Here is a 21,391-nt window from a genome sequence, read left to right on the forward strand (position 1 = left end):
ATGCATGCCTGACATGATTTGCTACAGGATTTGCATGCAGTTCACAGTATTATCTACTGATGGCAAAATTCAAATTGCAATTCCTGTAAAACTATTGTTAAAAAAAAGTGCTAAGCCACTTAATATATGACTTTATAATTAATCTGTAAAAGCATTTAAAAAAAAAAAAATATTGACAGGCATGCAGATGTTTCATAATGCATAATTTTAAAATGTTAAAAATAAAATGTATTATATGAATTAGATTTAATTTAAAATAAAGTTATTAATGTACTATTTTTGCATTAAAGCAATCATAGAGTTTAATGTAAATGGTGTTACTGCAAAATAAAAATGTGAAGAAAAAAAATATATAGAACACCTGATGAAAGGACACAGCAGCCAATGATAAATTAATTATTTTTAATGATAATTTATAATGGGACCTCCAAAAAAAATGAAGTTTGATCATATATTTTTGGCCTTATTTTTCACTCTCTTTTTCTGTCTGTTTCATTTCATACGCAATAGCATTGCAGATCATGTGGATGCAAAACCTGGCAGTCCTGTCCAAGAGCAGCGTGTTCTCCTTCAACTGAGTCTAGACCAGAAAACTGGACTTCAGGACTGTAGGATTATCTGAGCATCACTAGCAGTGACTGGACTCCGTCTCAGATCATCTATTTTGGATTATTCTGCTGAGGAGGAGTTACTCGACATGATTACTTCCAGAGCTGGAATACTAGAGACTAATCTAGTTTATGTGGGCAAACTCAATTACAGCGGCGGATCCCTCATGTGAACAGAGCAGCGTCTAATTCGTTTTGCTGGAGGATGTGCATTGACTTCTGCAGTTTGTGTGCTCGTTCTTAAGCAAAATTAAGAGTTTTGGATCTTCACGATGTGTTTTCAATAGGAACATTCTCTTGGAACAGTTTTCCCCTGTGTATATTGGGACAAAGTCTATTGTGTTTGCTGTTGGTGTGGAGTTGAATCAAATGGCTCGACCCGGATCTGGGGTTCTGGTTTCGCTGGGAGGCGGATACTCGTCTCAGAGCATGGCTAGGGTGGTGGTTTGGGAATGGTTGAATGAACACGGCCGCTGGAGGCCATACAGCGCAGCTGTTTGTCATCACATCGAAAACGTCCTGAAGGGAGATGCACGAGGGACAGTCATACTGGGGCAGGTGGATCCGCAGCTCACGCCCTACGTCATAGACCTGCAGTCCATGCATCAGTTCAGACAAGACACAGGTGGGTCACAGAGGCATGCTGTTAACTTATGTAAAGTGGATTTGAATTGTGAAATGTGAAAATTGGAAATTTTAATCGATGCATTCAAGTCACGTTGCAAACGTTGAATGCACGTGAAAGCCTCCACAAATTTCGGTGCATTCAAGCCTTCTCAGGAAGTTCGTGATTATAATTTCAAGTGCATGCCAGCAAAGTCTTAAGGAATACTAAGACAGCATACTTTTATTATGAATGGGAGAAATTGCAACATAGAAAAAGCCCCACCTTCTAAATAAAGAACCAATCGCCAAGAGACTGCATTAGTGCCTGCCCACTTTTTTTTATTGGTGCTGCAGTTCCGAAATTATTCTTCCCATGGGCATTTCAATACATTTTTCCCATGGGCATTTAAAAAACAGTAAAAAAAAAAGAAAGAAAAAAATGGCAAAGATACAAGTCTGTGAACTTAACCACTGGTTAAATGAGGGAAAGAACTACAATCCCATGAAGCATTGCGAATTATATAGTTGAATTTAATATGATCGGAGAAAAAAAAAAAACTATTAATTTAACGTTTTTTGGTTGTTTGTGGTTGTAATATTTTCTGATTGGCTTGATTACACAGCGTTTAATGAGAGTGGGCGGAGCTAAATATCTCTTGCACTTTGCTTTATGAGACTGTTTGATTAGAGGAGTTTTCTGCACAGCATCATAATGTGGTTTTTCACATAAAAGTTTTGCTATTTAACATGATTATTAAAAAAAAAGTTGAATTATCATGGACAATCGATTAACCTCTGTGTTTGAATGTTTGTCAGTTATTGTTAAAATTGAATCATTATGCATATTTTATTGTAATTATTGTGCATCTATTTTATACATGCAACTTAACTGCAGCACCACTAATTTCACATGAATGTCCCGAAATCTCGTTTCGGAGACAGGTCTTTTTCAGTATGTGGTTCAAAACTTTGGAACACTCTTCCCTTAATGACTTAAGCTTCTCCTACATTAAGCGATTTTAAAGCAACAATTAAAACCTACCTTTTTTTCTCAGGTTTACTCATAACTTGGTTTTATTTTGTATGCCTCTCTTTAAGGCTAGGGGTTGTGATGTACAAGGTTATGATGTACAAGGTTATGACTGGTTTTTGAACATTATAAAGTTTTTTTTTTTTTTTTTCTGTTAACTTATTGTATTAATTACTTAACATGTTCGGTTTTACTATGTGTGTTTTTTGCTCAGCTTGATAGCAGTTTGGTAAACATTTGTGTTGTTTTAAGGCCCTATATAAATAACCTTTGACCTTTACTTTGACCTTAGCTAGCTTTTATATAATAATTACATTTAGAGCACCTTCAGATATAGAATAAATGCATCAAAAGGCAAAAACACACTTAAGTGAGTGCTTTCTTTATTAATCATTTTGAAGACGTACTCTACAAAAAATATATTTTTTCAGATTTTTTGTAGAAATGTTCAATTGCAATCTTGTTCTGATTAAAGTGACTCACATCTGATGTCATAATTACGACATCCCAACTTGTAAATATGAACTTCCCCAGAGGGCTTGAGCACAGTTAATGTGGAGACAGTTCCCAAATATCAAAAGCACACCTTCAAAAGGTTAAACGTTCAGCAAAAGTGCATCAGAGGAGAAACTGAATGGATCGTTTGAGAGATGCACTCGTGTGATCATGCATGAATGCATGTGTATGTTTGTGCTATGTTGCATTTGAAGTCAACTAGATAGGGTTTAGATAGGGTTTTTGGACTGTTTGGAAAATCTGTGCAGTTCCTACCAAAAGCAGCTACTCTCTAAAGACTCCTCACACACACACACACACACCGATCGCTGTGTCCCCAGGGCTCTCTCTTCGTATGATGCCATTGCCGCAGGCCACTGTTTTCCCTCATGAGAGAACAAATGACCTAAAGTAGAACGGTTCAGGGTTAAATTAGGACACATGGGATGCTCCATGGAAAACCGAGCTTCGTGTAATTTTGGCACATGTTTTTGTTCACTTCTGAGTGTGAAAATGTCCATTTCTGTGGCAGTAACATCACTAAAAAGTATTTCAAAATTCATGTTTTCCTTCAGAGTTTGGTCGGACAAACAGTAGTCCCGACCTCAAACTTTCATGGGTTGAGTAAACATTCCTGTATCAAACTAGATCAAAGAGAGAGTGCTATAAAGATGGCACGCATAGCTTTGATGTTGCTGTCATGTGATCTGGATGCTGGTTGCTTTGAAACCCCAATATTACACAGCAAAAGAGTATTTTAGTCATTTCAGTAAATTAGCTAAACATTCTTTAATCAAGATACTTGAGAATTAAAGAAGCAAAGTCCTAGTATTTAAAAAACAAAAGATTAAAATGAACTAATTCTTAAAACAGTAACAAATATTTAATAAAAACAAAACTAGTTTTCCTTTGAATTAAGTTTATTCAACCCAAAAAAGACTTATTACCTCCTGAATGTTTCTTGATTAAATGTTCAGCTACCATTGTAGTTTTTATTAATACTTTTTTAATGAGACTTTATATATTTTCTGCTTTCATCTTACTTTTAGTTAAGTAATTTTGTAGTTTTTTTTCTTTTCTTTTTTTTACATTTTACTTAAAACAAGACAAAAATGCTAAGTAATCTTTTTTTCTTTCTCTCTTTCTTTCTTTGTTTTCAGCATTGACTTTTAAACTAGTTTAAGATCTTGAATTTTAATAGAATATATAATTATACAATTTCATTTCCATTTAAATCTTTGGCAGACACTTTTATCCATTACATTGAAGTGTGCATCAGTTCATTTAACCAGCAGGACTTTCATTACATTTTACTGGAAAACAACATAGTGCTAGAACTGAGTAGAAAAAACAGCTTGGACCAACATGTTAATTATAAACTGTTCAAAACTGCACTTTTCAGCAGGAAGGTTGTTTAAATGGAAGTACTTCCTCTGTGAATTTAAAAGAGAAACTCTTTAAGGCTCTTCTGGATTTTTGGCCTTCTGGGTAATCTGTAAAACCAGGCTAAACCTAAAATGAGAAATCAACGTCTCTCATTGGATGATGATCCCTGATTCTGTGGTTTTACGGCTCCACCAGCTTCCAGATGACTCTGTGTGTGTGTGTGTGTGTGTGGGTTTACTCACTGTACTGCAGTAATACTTGTGGGACATAAATTATCCCCAGGCATGAGCTAAATCTGACAGAACCTTCCTTTTGGGAGTTTTCAAAATTCTAACCATGCAGAAGGTTTTTATTTTATGGTAGTTGGTTAGAAGTCATTTTAATGAGCATCATCTAAAAACAATACAACAAATGGCAAGCAAATTATGCCTTTTCTATTTTTCATCTTTAGTTAGTGTGTAATGTTGCTGTTTTTTAGCATAAAAAGATCTGCAAGTTTACAAAGCTCAAAGTCCACTCTGAAAGCAAATCTTCTTCTGCACAGAAAACATTTTTCTGGAACTGTAAAACATGGCCGATTCAGACTATTTAGGGGTGTGTGTGTGTATGTGTAGAATAGATTTAGGTTGTACTTGGAATTTTTTCAGTAACCTTATAAATATAGAGACGCATGCCGAAAGTTGTCAAAATTGAATTATGAGTAGGGCTGCAACAACTAATTGATAATAATCGATAATGAAAATCATTGACAATGGATGTCATTATCGATCAGTCGCATCTTCCCACAAATGAAATCTTCCACAACTTGTCAAATTATACCACTGAATAACGCATTTCTATGGACGAAATATGTCTGCATAAATAAATAAATATATATATATATATTTAGATATATTTGCTCAAAACATGCAAATGCATTATTTTAAACTTCAAACTAATGCATTAGCAAAATGTTTAACATGGCTTGTCCTGTCAAGCACTTTGACAGATGTGTTGCATGCATGTGTTTCTATTTTGCATGAAGGCCCATCCTGACAGTCAGCGTTAAACCGAATTTACTGAAAGAACAGCAGCGTTTCAGAAAGACTGAATGCAGTACAGAGGGAGAAATTAATATGTAAAATATTCATTTTGCTGAAATCTGTTATTGGATGTTAAATTTAGGGTTTAAAGTCTGAGTGAATGTGTGTTCCTCTCATCTATTAACACTGAGTTTGTGTTTTTCTTTATCGTTAACATTATTATCTCCCTTTTTTAAACTGCCTTTGTCCATTAAACTCTCCATTTAAACTTTGCTTTATAACTCTTTTTGCACATAATGTGTAGCAAAGCTATAGATACTGTATATTCACCATACAGTATGCTTATAGCATTCAACTAGCAAGTCTGTTTGAAGGACAGCATTGGGCAACACGTGGAATTTGTGTGTATTTTGTCAGTAAAAAAAGAAAGGCTCCGGTTAATCATATAAATAACCGGACAACTTATTGAATGTACAAATAATGTTACTTGCAGGCCTAGTTATGAGTAAAATCAGTTCTTTTAGACTAATTGTAGCTACACTCTCAGATAAAAAGGTACAAAAGTTGTAACTGGGACGGGACCCTTTAAAAAAAAAACCTTTGGACCTTATTTAGCCTTAAAGAGTGCTTATAAAGATCTTAACAGTGCATATTTGTACCAAAAGCGTTAATATCGAAGTATTTAAAATGGTACATAACAGTACTTTTAGAAACGATACTTCCCCAGTGACAGCTTTTGTACCTTTTTTTCTGAGAGTGTACTGTATATAGCCTTTAAAGGCCCACATGTGTTTGTGTGTGTGTAACGGTTTGGAGCGCTTGTGTAATATTCTGGATTATATGTATGTATGCATGCTTTTTTTAGCTGTCCTGGTTCTTCCAGATGGAGCTCTCTTAATAGACTAGAGTTCTGAGATTTGTCTGTCTGTGTGTGTGTGTGTGTGTGTGTGTGTGTGGTGCTGGTGTCCCTCCCTTACTGCTTGGATATGAGTGATATTCTCTGAGGTTTCCTCGTGTGCAGTAAGTATGCAGTGTGGGACTGAGTCTAGTAAACTGCAGCTGGTCACTAAGGTCATACTTGACATCACTCAGCCCTGCAGAGAAAATAACAAGACCAGAATTCCTGGTTTCCTCAGCCTTATTTCATGTGGGATGCAGTACATTTGGAAAAGAGTTTGATGTGAGTGTTGTGACTGGTTGCCAGGGTGTTGATATGGGGTTTCTAAGATGTTTTTTTAGCATGTTTTTATGTAGTTGTTAGGGATTTCTCATTATTATTATAATTTTTTTTTTCAACTTTATTAATCACTGTCAGAGAATGACTGCTCTGTGAGTGTGTGAGTGAGTGTGTGTGTGTGTGTGTGTGTGTGAATTGCAGTGCAGGATGTGATTGTGTGTGTTGGAATGAGGTTTGATCGCTGGCCAGACTGAATTGATCTGTTTGTCTCAGGAGAGAGCCTGTGGTTTTCTGCAGCTCTGTAGACGTCTTCTCTTACACGTCTCACAGATTTGAAAAGTGACTCTGCAATCATTTGTTTTGTTCAGTTGACTGGTGTGAAGTGTGTACTTTACAGCAGACCAGAAATATGCAGTATTGAAGGGCATGCAGGATCCGCCAGTCAATGTTAAATCAATATTAAAATTAATGTTAAGTATCAGCCAATCAATAAAATATATATATATATGTATACAACATGTAACATATAAATGATGGGCTGCATAACTGGTAATAACTGTAGGAAATCTGATTATTATTGTTATTATTATTATATCTCAAATTAATTAATGTTTTTCTTATTTTTAATGTTTCTCTTTATTATTATGAATATTTATTTGTATTTATTTGTTATTTTTATCCATTCATTTTAAAGGAATCATTTATTTGTTTGTTACATATTTTTGTTCTTTTAACTCTAAGCTTGTCTGTCATACTACATTATTATTATTATTTTAAAATGTACAGTTTTATTATTATTATTATTATTTAAAGATTTTTTAGATTTTGGATTGGGATCTTATTTCTTATTCCGCTTATTTTAAGAAAACATGTTGACCTTAATAATTCTTAAAAAAGAAGAATCTTTATTTAAAAAAAGAAAGAAAATAAAGCAAATCAGATTCCAAATAGAAAATAAAAATTCTAAAGATTTTTTAAGAATGTTTTGAAAAGGAAACGGCTAAAAAAATAGCTAAGAATAGGCTAAATATTTTGCTTGATAACGAGATCGTAACTGCAGTAGGTGTCACATAGCTGCTAATTTGCATAATTGTTTTTAATATCAGGACAATCGCTGTCACTCAAATCTTTGAAAATCATTATAAACTGACCTGACAAACCATGATGTCATGACTTAATAAGATAAATTGAGATAAATTCAGTAATTTATTTATATTTCATAACAAATGCAATAAAATAATATTCCATGGCAAACATATTGAAATTAGTGTGACTCATTTTTTGTGTCTCTAATTCAGTCATAATAGCATGTGGTCCCTGGTTGGCCAGCCACTCTTAGGTCATGAATATTAATTTGGCTATGTGATATCTGATTGGCTGTGAGCTCTGGCCAAGAGCATAGAGCTTTATTTCAGTCCAGTGCCAAAGCAGCTGGTCGACAGGTGTTTCTGCATGAAACACCTAAAGTTTGTTTTATGTATCTGACTACTTTTTGCGCTTCATGCTGTTGCCAAATAGTTAATCTGCCAGAAAGTAAATGGGATGTGTTTCTAGAAGTGAGGGGTCAGGCAACCTTCTACATTGCTTGCATATGCAACTCAATCTTCACTCTGGGTGACTAAATAATGTGTAATATTAGCCAATGGCTTATAAATTCTCAGATTTTATTCACCAGTGTGTGAGTTGGAGGCTAAGTATAGTTTAGCACAGATATGTTTTCATTTGCCAAAAACTCTGCCTGAGCACTTCAGAGTTTCACTCTCTGTCAAGTGATCTGTGCTATTTTTCAGGTCATCTCAATAGATGCACAGCACATCTATCTTTGTGTATTTGGCTATCATAAACTCTAGTGTGAAGTGAGAGAAATTGAGCAAGAGAGTCTTACATAACATGTAGAATTGATGCACTACATGTAAACGATATTCATTGTTGTATATTCCTGTCAAAATAACAGAGTTCCTTTGGAATTCTTCAGCTTTAAAGAACTGCCAGCTTCTCTGGTAGTGGGCGGAGCTAATGCACAAACAACAATCTTATTGGCTGGCGCTCACCTATTATCGTTCCTGTTTTGATTTCAGCGAATCAGTTTGAGCGAATGCACACAACCTGATTAATATTCATGAATCCAGCATCTTGTTAATCCTTGGTGTGTTTTATATTGTTCTCATGAGTAGAATTCGTAAAATAATAATAATAATAATAATAATATTATCTTTATTATTGTTAGTTTTTTCCAATATTTCCAATATTGACTAAATACTCAAACCTAAAGAGATATTATTTATAAAAGTTAAGACTCGTCCACGCTCCTCCTAACACGCCTCATTTAAACACACCCCCACATCTCTACGTAACTGTGTGGGAATATTTACATAGCGCACAGATGTGTGCAGTGCATTTTATGGAGGACAAGGACTGTTCCCTGGAAAAGTAGCCTACAATGCCGGTGTCTATTTCTCTAAAGTGGGGCAGTTCCAACTTTGCAAGGACAGTCTGGCGCTTCTGACTCACAGTCTGTAAGTACATTTTCATATTTAAAGCATTTATCACTGATGATTCAAACGTGAGTTTTGAGCATTGTAGAGCAGCGCTTGTTGTTTGTCATTTCTCAGATCACAAATGCAGACATGCAACGCAACGTGTAAAAGCACAGTATACGTCATTATGATCAGTAATTATGTCCCCACTGGATGCAACAAATGTGTCATTTGTAAAGGGTTTTATTGGTTTTGTCTCATCGCACCGAGACACATCATCACAGTATAGTGAGAGGGTCATAACATTTCCGTCACACGCATGAGGTTTTCAGCCAATCACAAGGCACTAGAAAGCTGGCCAATCAGAGCACACCTCGCTTTTCAGACCGATGAGCTTCGTAAAAATCGGTGCGTTTCAGAAGGCGGGGCATAGAGGAGAAACAATGATGTACAGTATGTGGAAAATAATATTTTTTTAACCTTAAACCGCGTAAAAACTTTTTATTACTCCAAATACACAAAGTAATGTTATTTTTTTAAGCAACCCTTTTGTAAAATGGCACAACTTTATATATATATATATATATATATATATATATATATATATATATATATATATATATATATAGCCAAAGGTGTCTGTAGATGGTTGTCATGTCATGATTGATCGTGTTTTGTGTGAGTGTGATTGGCTGTGATGTTTCGGTTTATCTCAGAGACGTATAGTTGGCATGTTAAGAATTTCACAGATCTGCTTTGACCGTGGGAAACTGATGTGTGTGGTGTGTGGTCACGAATGTGTGAGTGTCTTCTCTGAATGCAGGTTTGTGTTGTATAAGTGTTTTTTTGTAGGACATTTACATGCATAGATTCTCATACCTATGTATTCTTACTGAGAGTGAAACTTACGAGTGTGACTGTGTGAACAGGTAACGTGAAGAGAGCAGTTTCCCAGAAAACAAATCAAGGGTTCAAAAGTTTGGGGTCTTTTTATAGAAAGAAATACTTTTATCCATCAAGGATGCATTAAAAATGGAAGAAAAGTGATAATAAAGACATTTATAGTGTTGCAAAAGATTTTACTGGGCAGCACAACTGTTTTCAACATTGATAATAATCAGAAATGTTTATTAAGCAGTAAATCATCATATTTTCATGATTTCTGAAGATCATGTGACACTGAAGACTGGAGGAATGATGCTGAAAATACAGCGGAGCGTCACAGAAATAAATTACACTTTAACACAGATTCACACAGAAAACAGCTATTTTAGATTCTAATAATATTTAACATTTTCTCAGCATTTCTAATCAAATAAATGCTGCCTTGATGAGTAGAAGAGACAAAATCATTAAAACTCTAAACTTTTGAATACTAGTTTATGTTGGAGCCGCTAATTAATTTCTGCACCATTAATAAAACACACTCTATTGTAAAAAATATATTATTGTTTCCAAACAGGTTTCCTTGTGCTCCTCCCCTCATCTTCTATTCGCCGGGCTCACATATAGCCCCGCCTCCAAACTCACGTCATTGGTTGAGTCAGAACACACCAGAAACTAAACATCAGACACAGCAGGTTTAGGTGTCATGTGTGTATTTACTTGCAGGGCAGTTCATTACTGTAACCTTTTCTGTATTAATATTGCGCTTAAAGTTTGCACATTTGAAGCATTTTAAAACAATTAACATGCAGAAGATCCAAGTCTCTCTCTCTCTCTCTCTCTCTCTGGTCAGCACTTGTCAGCACTTGTCTTGTCTTGACTTTTGAGATGAATAATATTAGCCAGATGCTTTTTGGCAGCAGCTCCCCATGCGGCCGATCCAGAATGGAGTAGCGTACGGCCACAGTTTCCACTTTGCTCATTAGGAATGACAGCCAAAGGGGCTCTTAGAAGGAACTGCAGTCTCAAGGTGAATTTTAATCAGACAGAACATGCCACGTCCTTTAGTTCTTCGCTTACTGTATTTTACTCTCTGACACAAAGTTTTAAACAGGATTATTATTGTTAAATAAAATCTAAAAAGTCTTCTGTTACTTAAAATAAATGTAAACTGAAATGACATTTAAAATGAATAAAAATGACACAAACACAAACTTTTATTAAAACGGAAAATATAAAGAAAAAGTCATTCTAAATATTAATAAACATTGAGTGTATGCTATTTTGTTATATATTATAATGAACAATCAATACTATAACTTACTAAAGTTAAAATTAAATAAACTATGAATACAAAATAAATTATAATACAATATTTCTTCTTATTTTTTATTACATTTATTATGTGCATTTTATTCTATTTTTGTACTTATTATAGTAATGATGATTAAATAAAACTGGTTTGTAGCTTGTTCTTCTTGGCAATACAGCGACCAGAAAACAAACCAGATTTTTTTTAGCTTTTATTTTGTACATTTTTTAAAGACAAAGCAAATTCTCCAGGGTTAATAGCACCCAGTGTTAGTATCATCGAGCATTTTTTAATAGTTTTAAATAGTTTGTTTTTATATATCCTGTTTTCGTTTCCATGTTACTTAAAGTTTTGGTAATTTAGTAATTTTGAACAGTTTGTTTTTAATGTCTATATAGATTTTAATTAGGTTTATTTCAGTTTTACTTATTTTTGTACTTAAAGCCAAGCTAAATGAAAATAATAGAAAAATAATAAAATAATAAATCTTTTATTTCAAGTAACTTTTTTTTAATGGTTTTAGTTAAAGCTAAGTATTTTACCCCTGTTTCACATAATTCTTTGACTTGCCGTAGGCATGCCATGAGCGACAGGGAAAGTTTGCCAATTATCTTTTGTGCCCACTGCTGTCAAAATCTTAAATGCAAGTGACTGATGTGTGTGTATATATATGTGTGTGTGTGTGTGTGTTGGTGATGTACTGTGAAACCAGACACAATTTTCTACAATGTGGATAATAATCTCATGTTAGATTAAAAACCCTTCTGGCATGTTTTGAAGACCGCTAGATGATAAGCTCCGCCCCCAGATAGTTTGATTGAAGGCTCCGCCCACAGATAGTTTGTGAGAAAAGTGGAGGTGTTAAAGTGCTCTGGTTTATGACGGGGTTTTCCAGCGAATATGTTCATGAGCGTGTGTGAGATAATGCGTTTTGGTTTTCTCTTACAGGAAATACAGTGGTCTTATCTGAAACACTGCAAAGCATCTACTGTACCTCAGAGTTTACAGTAGTACATCATATAGTATGTGTGTGTGTGTTTAGTGATGTGGGCATAACAGGCGCTGATGCTCACATGCTGGGCGTTCACAGGGACAGCGGACACTGTGTTTTACCAGCTGCCTTTGGCACAGACGGTCGCGATGCCCCTGTGTGTGACGTGTGTGTGTGTGTGTTCTGCTGTTACGGCTTACAGCTACAGTCTTTTAAGTCTTTTTGTGTTGCAGCTAAACTGCGAGTTCTGCATTAACTCTCTGCTAATTAGCAGCTTCACAAGATTCACACTAGTGCTGTGAAGCCAATGTGTGGATCTGTTGCAATGGCAAAGTGACATGTATCTGTGTCTGTTTTAGGATAAAACAGCAGTTGTTCTAAACCTTTCTGAAGGCCCACCATCGTTTACAACAATATTCCAGTCGTTAGTGATTTATAAGGAAATTAAAAAATCTATTTTTTTACTCTTAGTTTTTACTCTCAATATTTTTGGGGGGCTTGGAATAACTAAAGAAATTTATAAATGCACAATATATATATATATATATATATATATATATTAGAATACAACCATATTTGTAGACCCTGGGTAATTTATGAATGAAAAAAGGGTTGTTTTTACTCTTAATTTATACCCAATAAAATATTGTAGTATTTGGCATAACTCAAAATGTATAAAAATGTCCATTGCTTTTAATGATTTATTTATTTAATCATTTTATTATTTTCCAGGGCCGGTATTCACAAAATATCTTAAGGATAAAAGTAGATGATAACGCACCGATTTAGTAGAAAATCTTAAAAATAATATGCGTGTCAGTCCTAAATTTAGGACTCCCTCATTTTTGTTCTAAGAGTATTTCACAAAGCGTTTTAGCGCAAAAATTTGATCCTAAATCTGTGAAACATTCAGAGTAGTTTTTGAAATGTTTTTGAAACATTTTTAATGATAATCCGCTTTTAAAAAGACTTTGTCTTAGAGATTATCCCAAATCCAAACGCTTGATTATATCCTTAATATATAGCTGTTATCGCGTCCAGTTTGGTTTTCTTTTGTTTGCATGTCTTACAATCAGTCATGACTATTCTGCTAATTAAAAGGCTGTAGTAGTAACTTTACATGGCAGCTCAATCTAATGTTAGCCTAAATAAAAAGTGTGCATGTTTGTGCATAGTGTGGAAGCTGAACAGTAGCGCGCTTTGGTTACTGCAGATAAGAGTAATGCATACAGAATTTTATATCTTTCAAGATTCTACGTTTATTCATGTGCACACAGTATAGCAATGAAATGTTGTGCTTTTGTAAAATAATGATAGCAAACATGATGCGCTTTCTGCTGTTTCGGACTCTGTGAACCCGAGCACGTCACTTCAAAACTTTGTTTATTAAGCTTCTCTTATTACAGACATGAAAATTATATCTATAGATAGTGAAACTTTTAAATGAACCAATTCAAATAGAAAACAAATATTCTCGCATTACGTAATCCGTATAAAACATGCATACAGGTGCTGCGGAGATGAGTCACTGTCACAGACTTCATCTCTTAAACAGAAAACAGAAAGCACTAGCGTAACAACAAATTACGAAGTTACAATAAATTAAAATGTTAACGCAGTGAACTTGCTGTTTTTCCCTAACTAATTCATAATTATTATATTTGCCGATGCGCTGTCGAAGCTTTTTGTGCATGCTCTTGAGCGCTTATTAGGCTGTGTAGGCAATTAAAGGCTCATTATGATGGTTTTTATGGTTTATTAATAAACATGCCACTAATAGTCAACTAATGCTTAAAATGAACGACTTCTAGTCGACCAGATAGCCCTAATGCATATTGACTAATTGTTTATAAGAAGCATGCACATAAGAAACTGACAATTAGTTGAATATATAGCCTACTTGTTTAATTAGTGACACTTAGGTTGCATTTTAAAATATTTATTTGAATGTGGCAATTAACATTTTTATTTTAAAACCTTTATTTGAATATGGCAGCATAATGTTGCGCACTACAATATTATAATATAATATAATAATCAGGTCTCTTTCTGTGTAAACGACCAGAAAAAGCTCCTATAACTGGTCCAGACTTCATGTTGTTTGTCAAAAGTCTGATGCTTTGAGAGAAAGCGAGCCGCGGTCCAGACAGACTGACAGGAAGAGAGAACGGAAACCGGTTTGAGGGAAAGTGTGAGGTTTGGGTTCAGAAAAGAGGACAGATGAGGAGAAAATCATCGGAGGATCCGGCAGGATGTGACCAGCGCATACAGGAAGAAACATGGAGAAACTGTGTGTGTGTGTGTGTGTGTGTGTGTGTGTGTGTTTTCCTTAACTCTGCGTTCAAGTGTTTATCTCAGTCTGAGTACAGAACATGCTGTTTTGGGACCAGAATGATTTTAATGTTTTTACAGGAGTTATTCTGCTCATTAAGGCTGCATTTATTTTATCATAAATATAGGGAAAATGCAATATTGTGAAATATTATTACAATGTAAAATAGTGTTTTTATCTTTTAATGCACATTGAAATATTATTTATTTCTGTGATGCTCTGCTGTATTTTCAGCATCATTCCTCCAGTCTTCAGTGTCACATGATCTTCAGAAATCATGAAAATATGATGATTTGTTATGGAAAGCTGCTTCATATTTTTGTGAGACCTCTTTCAGGATTATTTGATGAATAAAAGTTAAAAAGAAGAGCATTTATTTAAAATAGAAATATTTACGGTAGCAATAAATTTGATACATTCAGTAATGCTCATCCTGTTCATTTTGAAGAGTTTGATCAGATTATATTATGCTTTTATAAATCATCTCACGTGGAAAACTGCATTAAGAGCTTGTAATGCAGCAGTAATTGATCTTTAGTCATACAAACACATTGTTTTTGTATAAAATGTTCATGCAGTAGAAAGCAAGCATATGAAACTTCACCTGTAACCTAACCAGCAGCAACACTTTGAGGAACTGGGAGAATATGGAGGTTGTAGGTTAAAGATTGGCCGCTTTAACGAAACGCTTCAGATTGAGTTTAAGGATGTGACACATTGTGGTCTGAACTGGGCTCAGTAATGAAGTTACGATCCGCCTCGGCTGGGGAAGTCAGGGCTGGGCTGTGGAAACTCAAAGTCAGTCCTGTGTCTGTGTGTATGGATGAGCTCATGTGTGTGACTGTAATTGCTCTTTAATGAGCCGAAAAACAGAGCAGTGCTGCTCTCCTTCACCTCTTCCTCTTCCTCCATCCATCTTCCTCCCGTCTGGAGCTTCACATCGAATGCTCATCTGAGAAAGCGACCGTCTTGATCTTAGGATTCAGTGGAACTATTAATTCAGTTTTTAATTGCACTTGATTCTCGATTTAAATCTGCAGTGTGTCATGGTGCATGAACAAGATCTTTTAAGTTTTTATGCATTTGGTGCGTTACACTTTTATCCAAAGTGACTTATGTTTCATTAATGTTATGCATCTTACTTAGTATTTTTGTCTTGTTTTCCAGCTCAGGTATAAGAACATTTCAAAATCAATACACAGCAGTGTGAAAGCAGTGTGACTCAAGATATTAAGATTTTTATTTCTGAAAAAAAAAGATCAAAGTGAAGTGAGTTTTTGCTTAAAACAAGAACAAAATATCTGCTAGTGGGGTCAGAAAAAGTCCTTTTATTTTTCTGATCCTAATTTGTTAGATATACTGTAATAATAAACTCAATAATAATAATAAACTTGGTTTTCTTTTATCAAAATATTTAAATGAATAATAAGTGAATTATATATATATATTTTCTCTCTAAAAAAACATTTTCTTGGAAATATTGTTTTAAATAAAATAAGTATAATTCTAATGTTCCTAATTTGGTTTTCATTTCAATATTGTTATCTTATATTGTTTTCTTATTTAAAAAAATATTTTTAGGTTTTAATAATTTTGTTGTATTTTTGTAATTTATATTAGTGTTTTATAATTATTACAGTTTTAGTTATTTTAGTGCAAGTTAAACTAAATGAAAATGTGAAATGTTGCTTCGGCAACTTTCGGTTGCTTTAATGATTTTTTGAGAAAATGAGATTTAATATCTTGTTGTTTTGCATCACAAGAAAACGCATTTTGATTTAAGAATGTTTAGGTATTTGTTCTGGAAAACAAGACAGAAATACTGAGTTAGAAGCATAACTTTAATGTGACGTAAGTCACTTTGGATAAAAGCATGATCAAAGTCAAAGTCACCTTTATTTATATAGCGCTTTAAACAAAATACATTGCGTCAAAGCAACTGAACAACATTTATTAGGAAAACAGTGTCAATAATGCAAAAATAATTGTTAAAGGCAGTTCATCATTCAATTCAGTTATGTCATCTCTGTTCAGTTAAATAGTGTCTGTGCATTTATTTGCAATCAAGTCAACGATATCGCTGTAGATGAAGTGTCCCCAACTAATCAAGCCAGAGGCGACAGCGGCAAGGAACCGAAACTCCATCGGTGACAGAATGGAGAAAAAAACCTTGGGAGAAACCAGGCTCAGTTGGGGGGCCAGTTCTCCTCTGACCAGTCGAAACCAGTAGTTCAATTCCAGGCTGCAGCAAAGTCAGATTGTGCAGAAGAATCATCTGTTTCCTGTGGTCTTGTCCTGGTGCTCCTCTGAGACAAGGTCTTTACAGGGGATCTGTATCTGGGGCTCTAGTTGTCCTGGTCTCCGCTGTCTTTCAGGGATGTAGAGGTCCTTTCTAGGTGCTGATCCAGCATCTGGTCTGGATACGTACTGGATCCGGGTGACTGCAGTGACCCTCTGATCTGGATACAGACTGGATCTGGTGGCCACGGTGACCTCGGAACAAGAGAGAAACAGACAAATATTAGCGTAGATGCCATTCTTCTAATGTTGTAGCAAGTACATCAGGTGTTATGGGAAGTGTTTCCGGTTCCGGTTTACCTAATTAATGCAGCCTAAAAATCCTTTAACGGATTTGGATATTAAAAGCATATTAGTATGTTATGTGTATGCCAGGTTAAAGAGATGGGTCTTTAATCTAGATTTAAACTGCAAGAGTGTGTCTGCCTCCCGAACAATGTTAGGTAGGTTATTCCAGAGTTTGGGCGCCAAATAGGAAAAGGATCTGCCGCCTGCAGTTGATTTTGATATTCTAGGTATTATCAAATTGCCTGAGTTTTGAGAACGTAGCGGACGTAGAGGATTATAATGTAAAAGGAGCTCATTCAAATACTATGGGTCCTATAATTAACACCTCTGTTTTTTCAGAATTTAGCAGTAAGAAATTACTCGTCATCCAGTTTTTTATATCGACTATGCAATCCATTAGTTTTTCAAATTGGTGTGTTTCACCGGGCTGCAAAGAGATATAGAGCTGCGTATCATCAGCATAACAGTGAAAGCTAACACCATGTTTCCTGATGATATCTCCCAAGGGTAACATATAAAGCGTGAAGAGTAGCGGCCCTAGTACTGAGCCTTGAGGTACTCCATACTACACTTGTGATCGATAGGATACATCTTCATTCACTGCTACGAACTGATGGCGGTCATATAAGTACGATTTAAACCATGCTAATGCACTTCCACTGATGCCAACAAAGTGTTCAAGTCTATGCAAAAGAATGTTGTGGTCAACTGCGTCAAACGCAGCACTAAGATCCAATTAAACTAATAGAGAGATACACCCACGATCAGATGATAAGAGCAGATCATTTGTAACTCTAAGGAGAGCAGTCTCAGTACTATGATATGGTCTAATGCAAAAAAAAAAAAGTAAATGAACGTAACTTAGTCTTGCACCATGGAATTTTTTTTTTTTACCTTAATGTGGCGTAAGTCAATTTGGATAAAAGCATGATGCACCAAATGCAATTTTCTTTAAATGATCTTTACTTAATTTTTGCACCATGCATGACTTTTCAGAAATGAAAAGGAACAATAACATTGCTTTGTATTAGTTCTTTATTAGTCCTCTCTCTCTCTCTCTCTCTCTCTCTCTCTCTCTCGCCACAGGCACAATGCGTCCTGTGCAGCGCAATTTCTACGACCCGTCCTCGGCTCCAGGCAAGGGCATCGTGTGGGAATGGGAGAATGACTGCGGCTCCTGGACGGCATACGATATGGAGCTGTGCGTCAGCATCCAGAACGCCTACGAGAAGCAGCACCCCTGGCTGGATCTGAGCTCGCTGGGCTTCAGCTATGTGGTGGACTTCGACGGGATGTCCCAAACCAACCGGCAGAGCCAGAGGAAGCGTCGCATCCGACGACGGATGGACCTGGCGTACCCTCTCATCGCCGGATCCATCCCCAAATCCCAGTCCTGGCCGGTGGGCACCAGCTCGGGACTGCCTTGCACCTGCCAGCAGTGCATGCTGGTCCACAGCACACGGGCCGTATCCAACGCCATCCTGGCGCTGCAGCAGAAGAGGAAGCTCTATGGAACGGAGGGCGGAGCCACCGCCATCGTCAGGCAGAGCAACACCTTCACTGGCTCCTCCCTCTGGTCGCCCACGACGACTGTTGTCAGGGGACACCATAACAACATATCAGTGGGAGGCAGAGCAGGAGGCGGGAAGGTGGAGATGAACGGGGTGAACTTCCCATGCACCCCTGCGATCGTGACGCTGCCGCCAAAACACGCGCTTACTATTAACGGACAGAATAATCTGAACCGGCCGGGAACACAGAGGATCACGGTGACGGCCAGCCGAGGGTCCATCCCTCCTGGGTAAGAGATGATTTGAGATCATGTGACACTATTTCTGCTGTTTTCCACATGGGTTTTTTTTCTACACAACTATATTTACATATCTGATGACTCAATACATGCAATGCCTCTTTAGATGTTTCTCTGGTTTGAATGGATTTGAATGGATTTGAATTTACTGTAGAGCCATAACTGTACGCAATCAAATATAAGTGAATAAGTTGCCAGTGATCAAAGTATTGAAAATTAAAAACAATAGTTTGGTGAATATGGTTAAAATCACAAATATGAGCAAAGATGCTGAATGTAGTGTGGAAGTGCTGCTCAAGTTGAACTCTTCTAAGTTTCGAAAGGTAATGAAATATGCTTTATTTTATTCTTCTGTAACTGTTCTTCAAGTATCAAGACAGTTTTTTGCTATTGCAGCAGTTAGAGATCCATCAGTGCAGGACAGAGAGGTCCGTATCACTAAAGACCTGAATATGTAATAATGGTTGGCGAAATATTCAAATAATAAAATATCCTGGTCTCGTGGCAAAAACATACCTTAGGGCACTTCTTCGTAAGTTGCCAAATACGTACCAATAAGTACATATCACTGCAGTTTCTAAAAGAGAAAACTCAGACACCTTTTATTCCTTTTCACACAAGTTTACAGAGTTTCGATTAATAAAGCGTAATTTTCACACAGTTGCCTGAAGCATATTATATTATAACTTAAAAACCATTTTAATATGCTGGGAGATTTAAAAATTTTGCTTTTGAATGCTAGCATCGTCCAGTTTCATATCTATGGGTTTTCATAGATGATAGGTTTGTTTTGTTGATTTAGATTTAGATTTGTTGATGGTAGATTTGTTGGTTTTGAGAGCACTGTTCATCTATGTATCTATCTATCTATCTATCTATCTATCTATCTATCTATCTATCTATCTATCTATCTATCTATCTATCTATCTATCTATGTATCTATGTATCTATCTATGTATCTATCTATCTATCCATCTATCCATCTATCCATCTATCCATCTATCCATCTATCTATCTATCTATCTATCTATCTATCTATCCATCCATCCATCCATCCATCCATCCATCCATCCATCCATCCATCCATCCATCCATCCATCCATCCATCCATCCATCCATCCATCCATCTATCTGCACTGTATATAGGATTGATCTTTATTTTGACCCGCTTCATTGCATCATTCTCATCCTTTTTTTATTGATTATTTCAGTTTGGTAGAGATTAATCATCTTGAACAAGGAAATCGTCAATAGTGTCCTTTTGTGCTGTGACACTGAATCAGTCAAACACACACACACACACACACACACACACACACACACACACACACACGCGCGCAGTGATACTGTAAAAACATCTATAAATCTTGTCCTTTCCTGTGAGCGTGTGAAAATCATTGTTTGAGAGTGTCTCTGGTCAAGTTAAACCACATCCCTTCATTAAGTGCTGTACTCTCTGTGTGTGTGTGTGTGTGTGTGTGTGTGTGTGTGTGTGTGTGTAAATTGTTTGCCATCCAGCCTGTGATAGCCTACACAGGGGAAAAGATGAATAATGGATCAAGAAAAAAAGGAGCCTCAGCAGACACACACACACACACACACACACACACACACACACACACAGAGTAAAGTAATTAATGAAGGGGTGTAAATCATAGTAAATGTGAAGTGGAGATGTTTTCTGAAACCACAAACACACTTCAGCAGAAACACAGAGAGCAGAGCAGAGACGAACAGACACAGAAAGAGATATTGTGAAGACAGATGAGTTCGCTTTGTTCCCAGGCGAGCGGTTCACACACACAGGATGAGTGTGGTTAACACACACACACACACACACACACACACACACACACACACACACACACACACACACACACACACACACACACACGTGTATCACACTACTTGTGCATGTGCATAAACACAAACACACTCCAGCAGATAATGTGGTGTAAACAAGCATCACACATGCACGACACAGCAGTGTTATATGAATTATCACATGAACAAACTAGAAAGTGAGAACAGCTTCAGTGAAGATCTGTCATAGACGCTGTGATTTTCACATTAATGCACCGACATTTTTTTTCTTATCAATTATATATTGAGTTTCAGTTAACATAACCAGTCTTAAGTCGCCGGTTATTGCTCTTATTAATCTTCAATTTGTAGCAATATACCCCAGAAAAAAAATATTACAGATTTTTCTTTTATGCCAAAAATCATTAGGATATTAAGTAAAGATCAGGTTCCATGAAGATATTTTGTAAATTTCCCGCCATAAATATATGGAAACGTACTCGGTTACTAACGTAACCTCGGTTCCCTGAGATGAGGGAACGAGTACTGCGTAAGCTAGCTTACGCTATGGGAAAAGGTCCCCTTTTCTCGAGAATATGAAGCCAAAAATTATCCTTAATTTTTAAATAATGTAAAACGCAGTGCTGCAGCACAGCAGACCCAAGCGAAGCGGCTCGCGCGCTTATTGGCTGTGCTGCGGCAACTGCAGCAACCTATGGTGAGGCGGCGGAGAGTAACGAACCAATGGGGGCGCTTCGCGCCCATTGGACGTCAGAGCGCGCCAAAATAGGCGTGGCTGGAACTATATAAGCCACCGCTTCACCATAGGGATCAGGTTTTAAATCGACTGAAGCGATCACCCGGTCCGAGC

At 36.3% G+C, this 21,391-nt stretch overlaps 1 protein-coding gene across 1 annotated transcript in view; it reads left to right on the plus strand.

Annotated features, from left to right (window-relative positions):
- Positions 1–21,391, plus strand: part of LOC132098146 (E3 ubiquitin-protein ligase DTX1-like) — a 41,046-nt gene that overhangs the window by 823 nt on the left and 18,832 nt on the right. The window contains exons 2-3 of the mRNA XM_059504310.1: positions 511–1,233; positions 17,994–18,708. Of these exons, the coding sequence (XP_059360293.1) occupies positions 978–1,233; positions 17,994–18,708 (971 nt within the window). The 5' untranslated portion in view covers positions 511–977. The remainder of the gene's footprint in view (positions 1–510; positions 1,234–17,993; positions 18,709–21,391) is intronic.

The sequence above is a fragment of the Carassius carassius genome, chromosome 21, assembly GCF_963082965.1.
Source record: "Carassius carassius chromosome 21, fCarCar2.1, whole genome shotgun sequence".
NCBI lineage: Eukaryota > Metazoa > Chordata > Actinopteri > Cypriniformes > Cyprinidae > Carassius > Carassius carassius.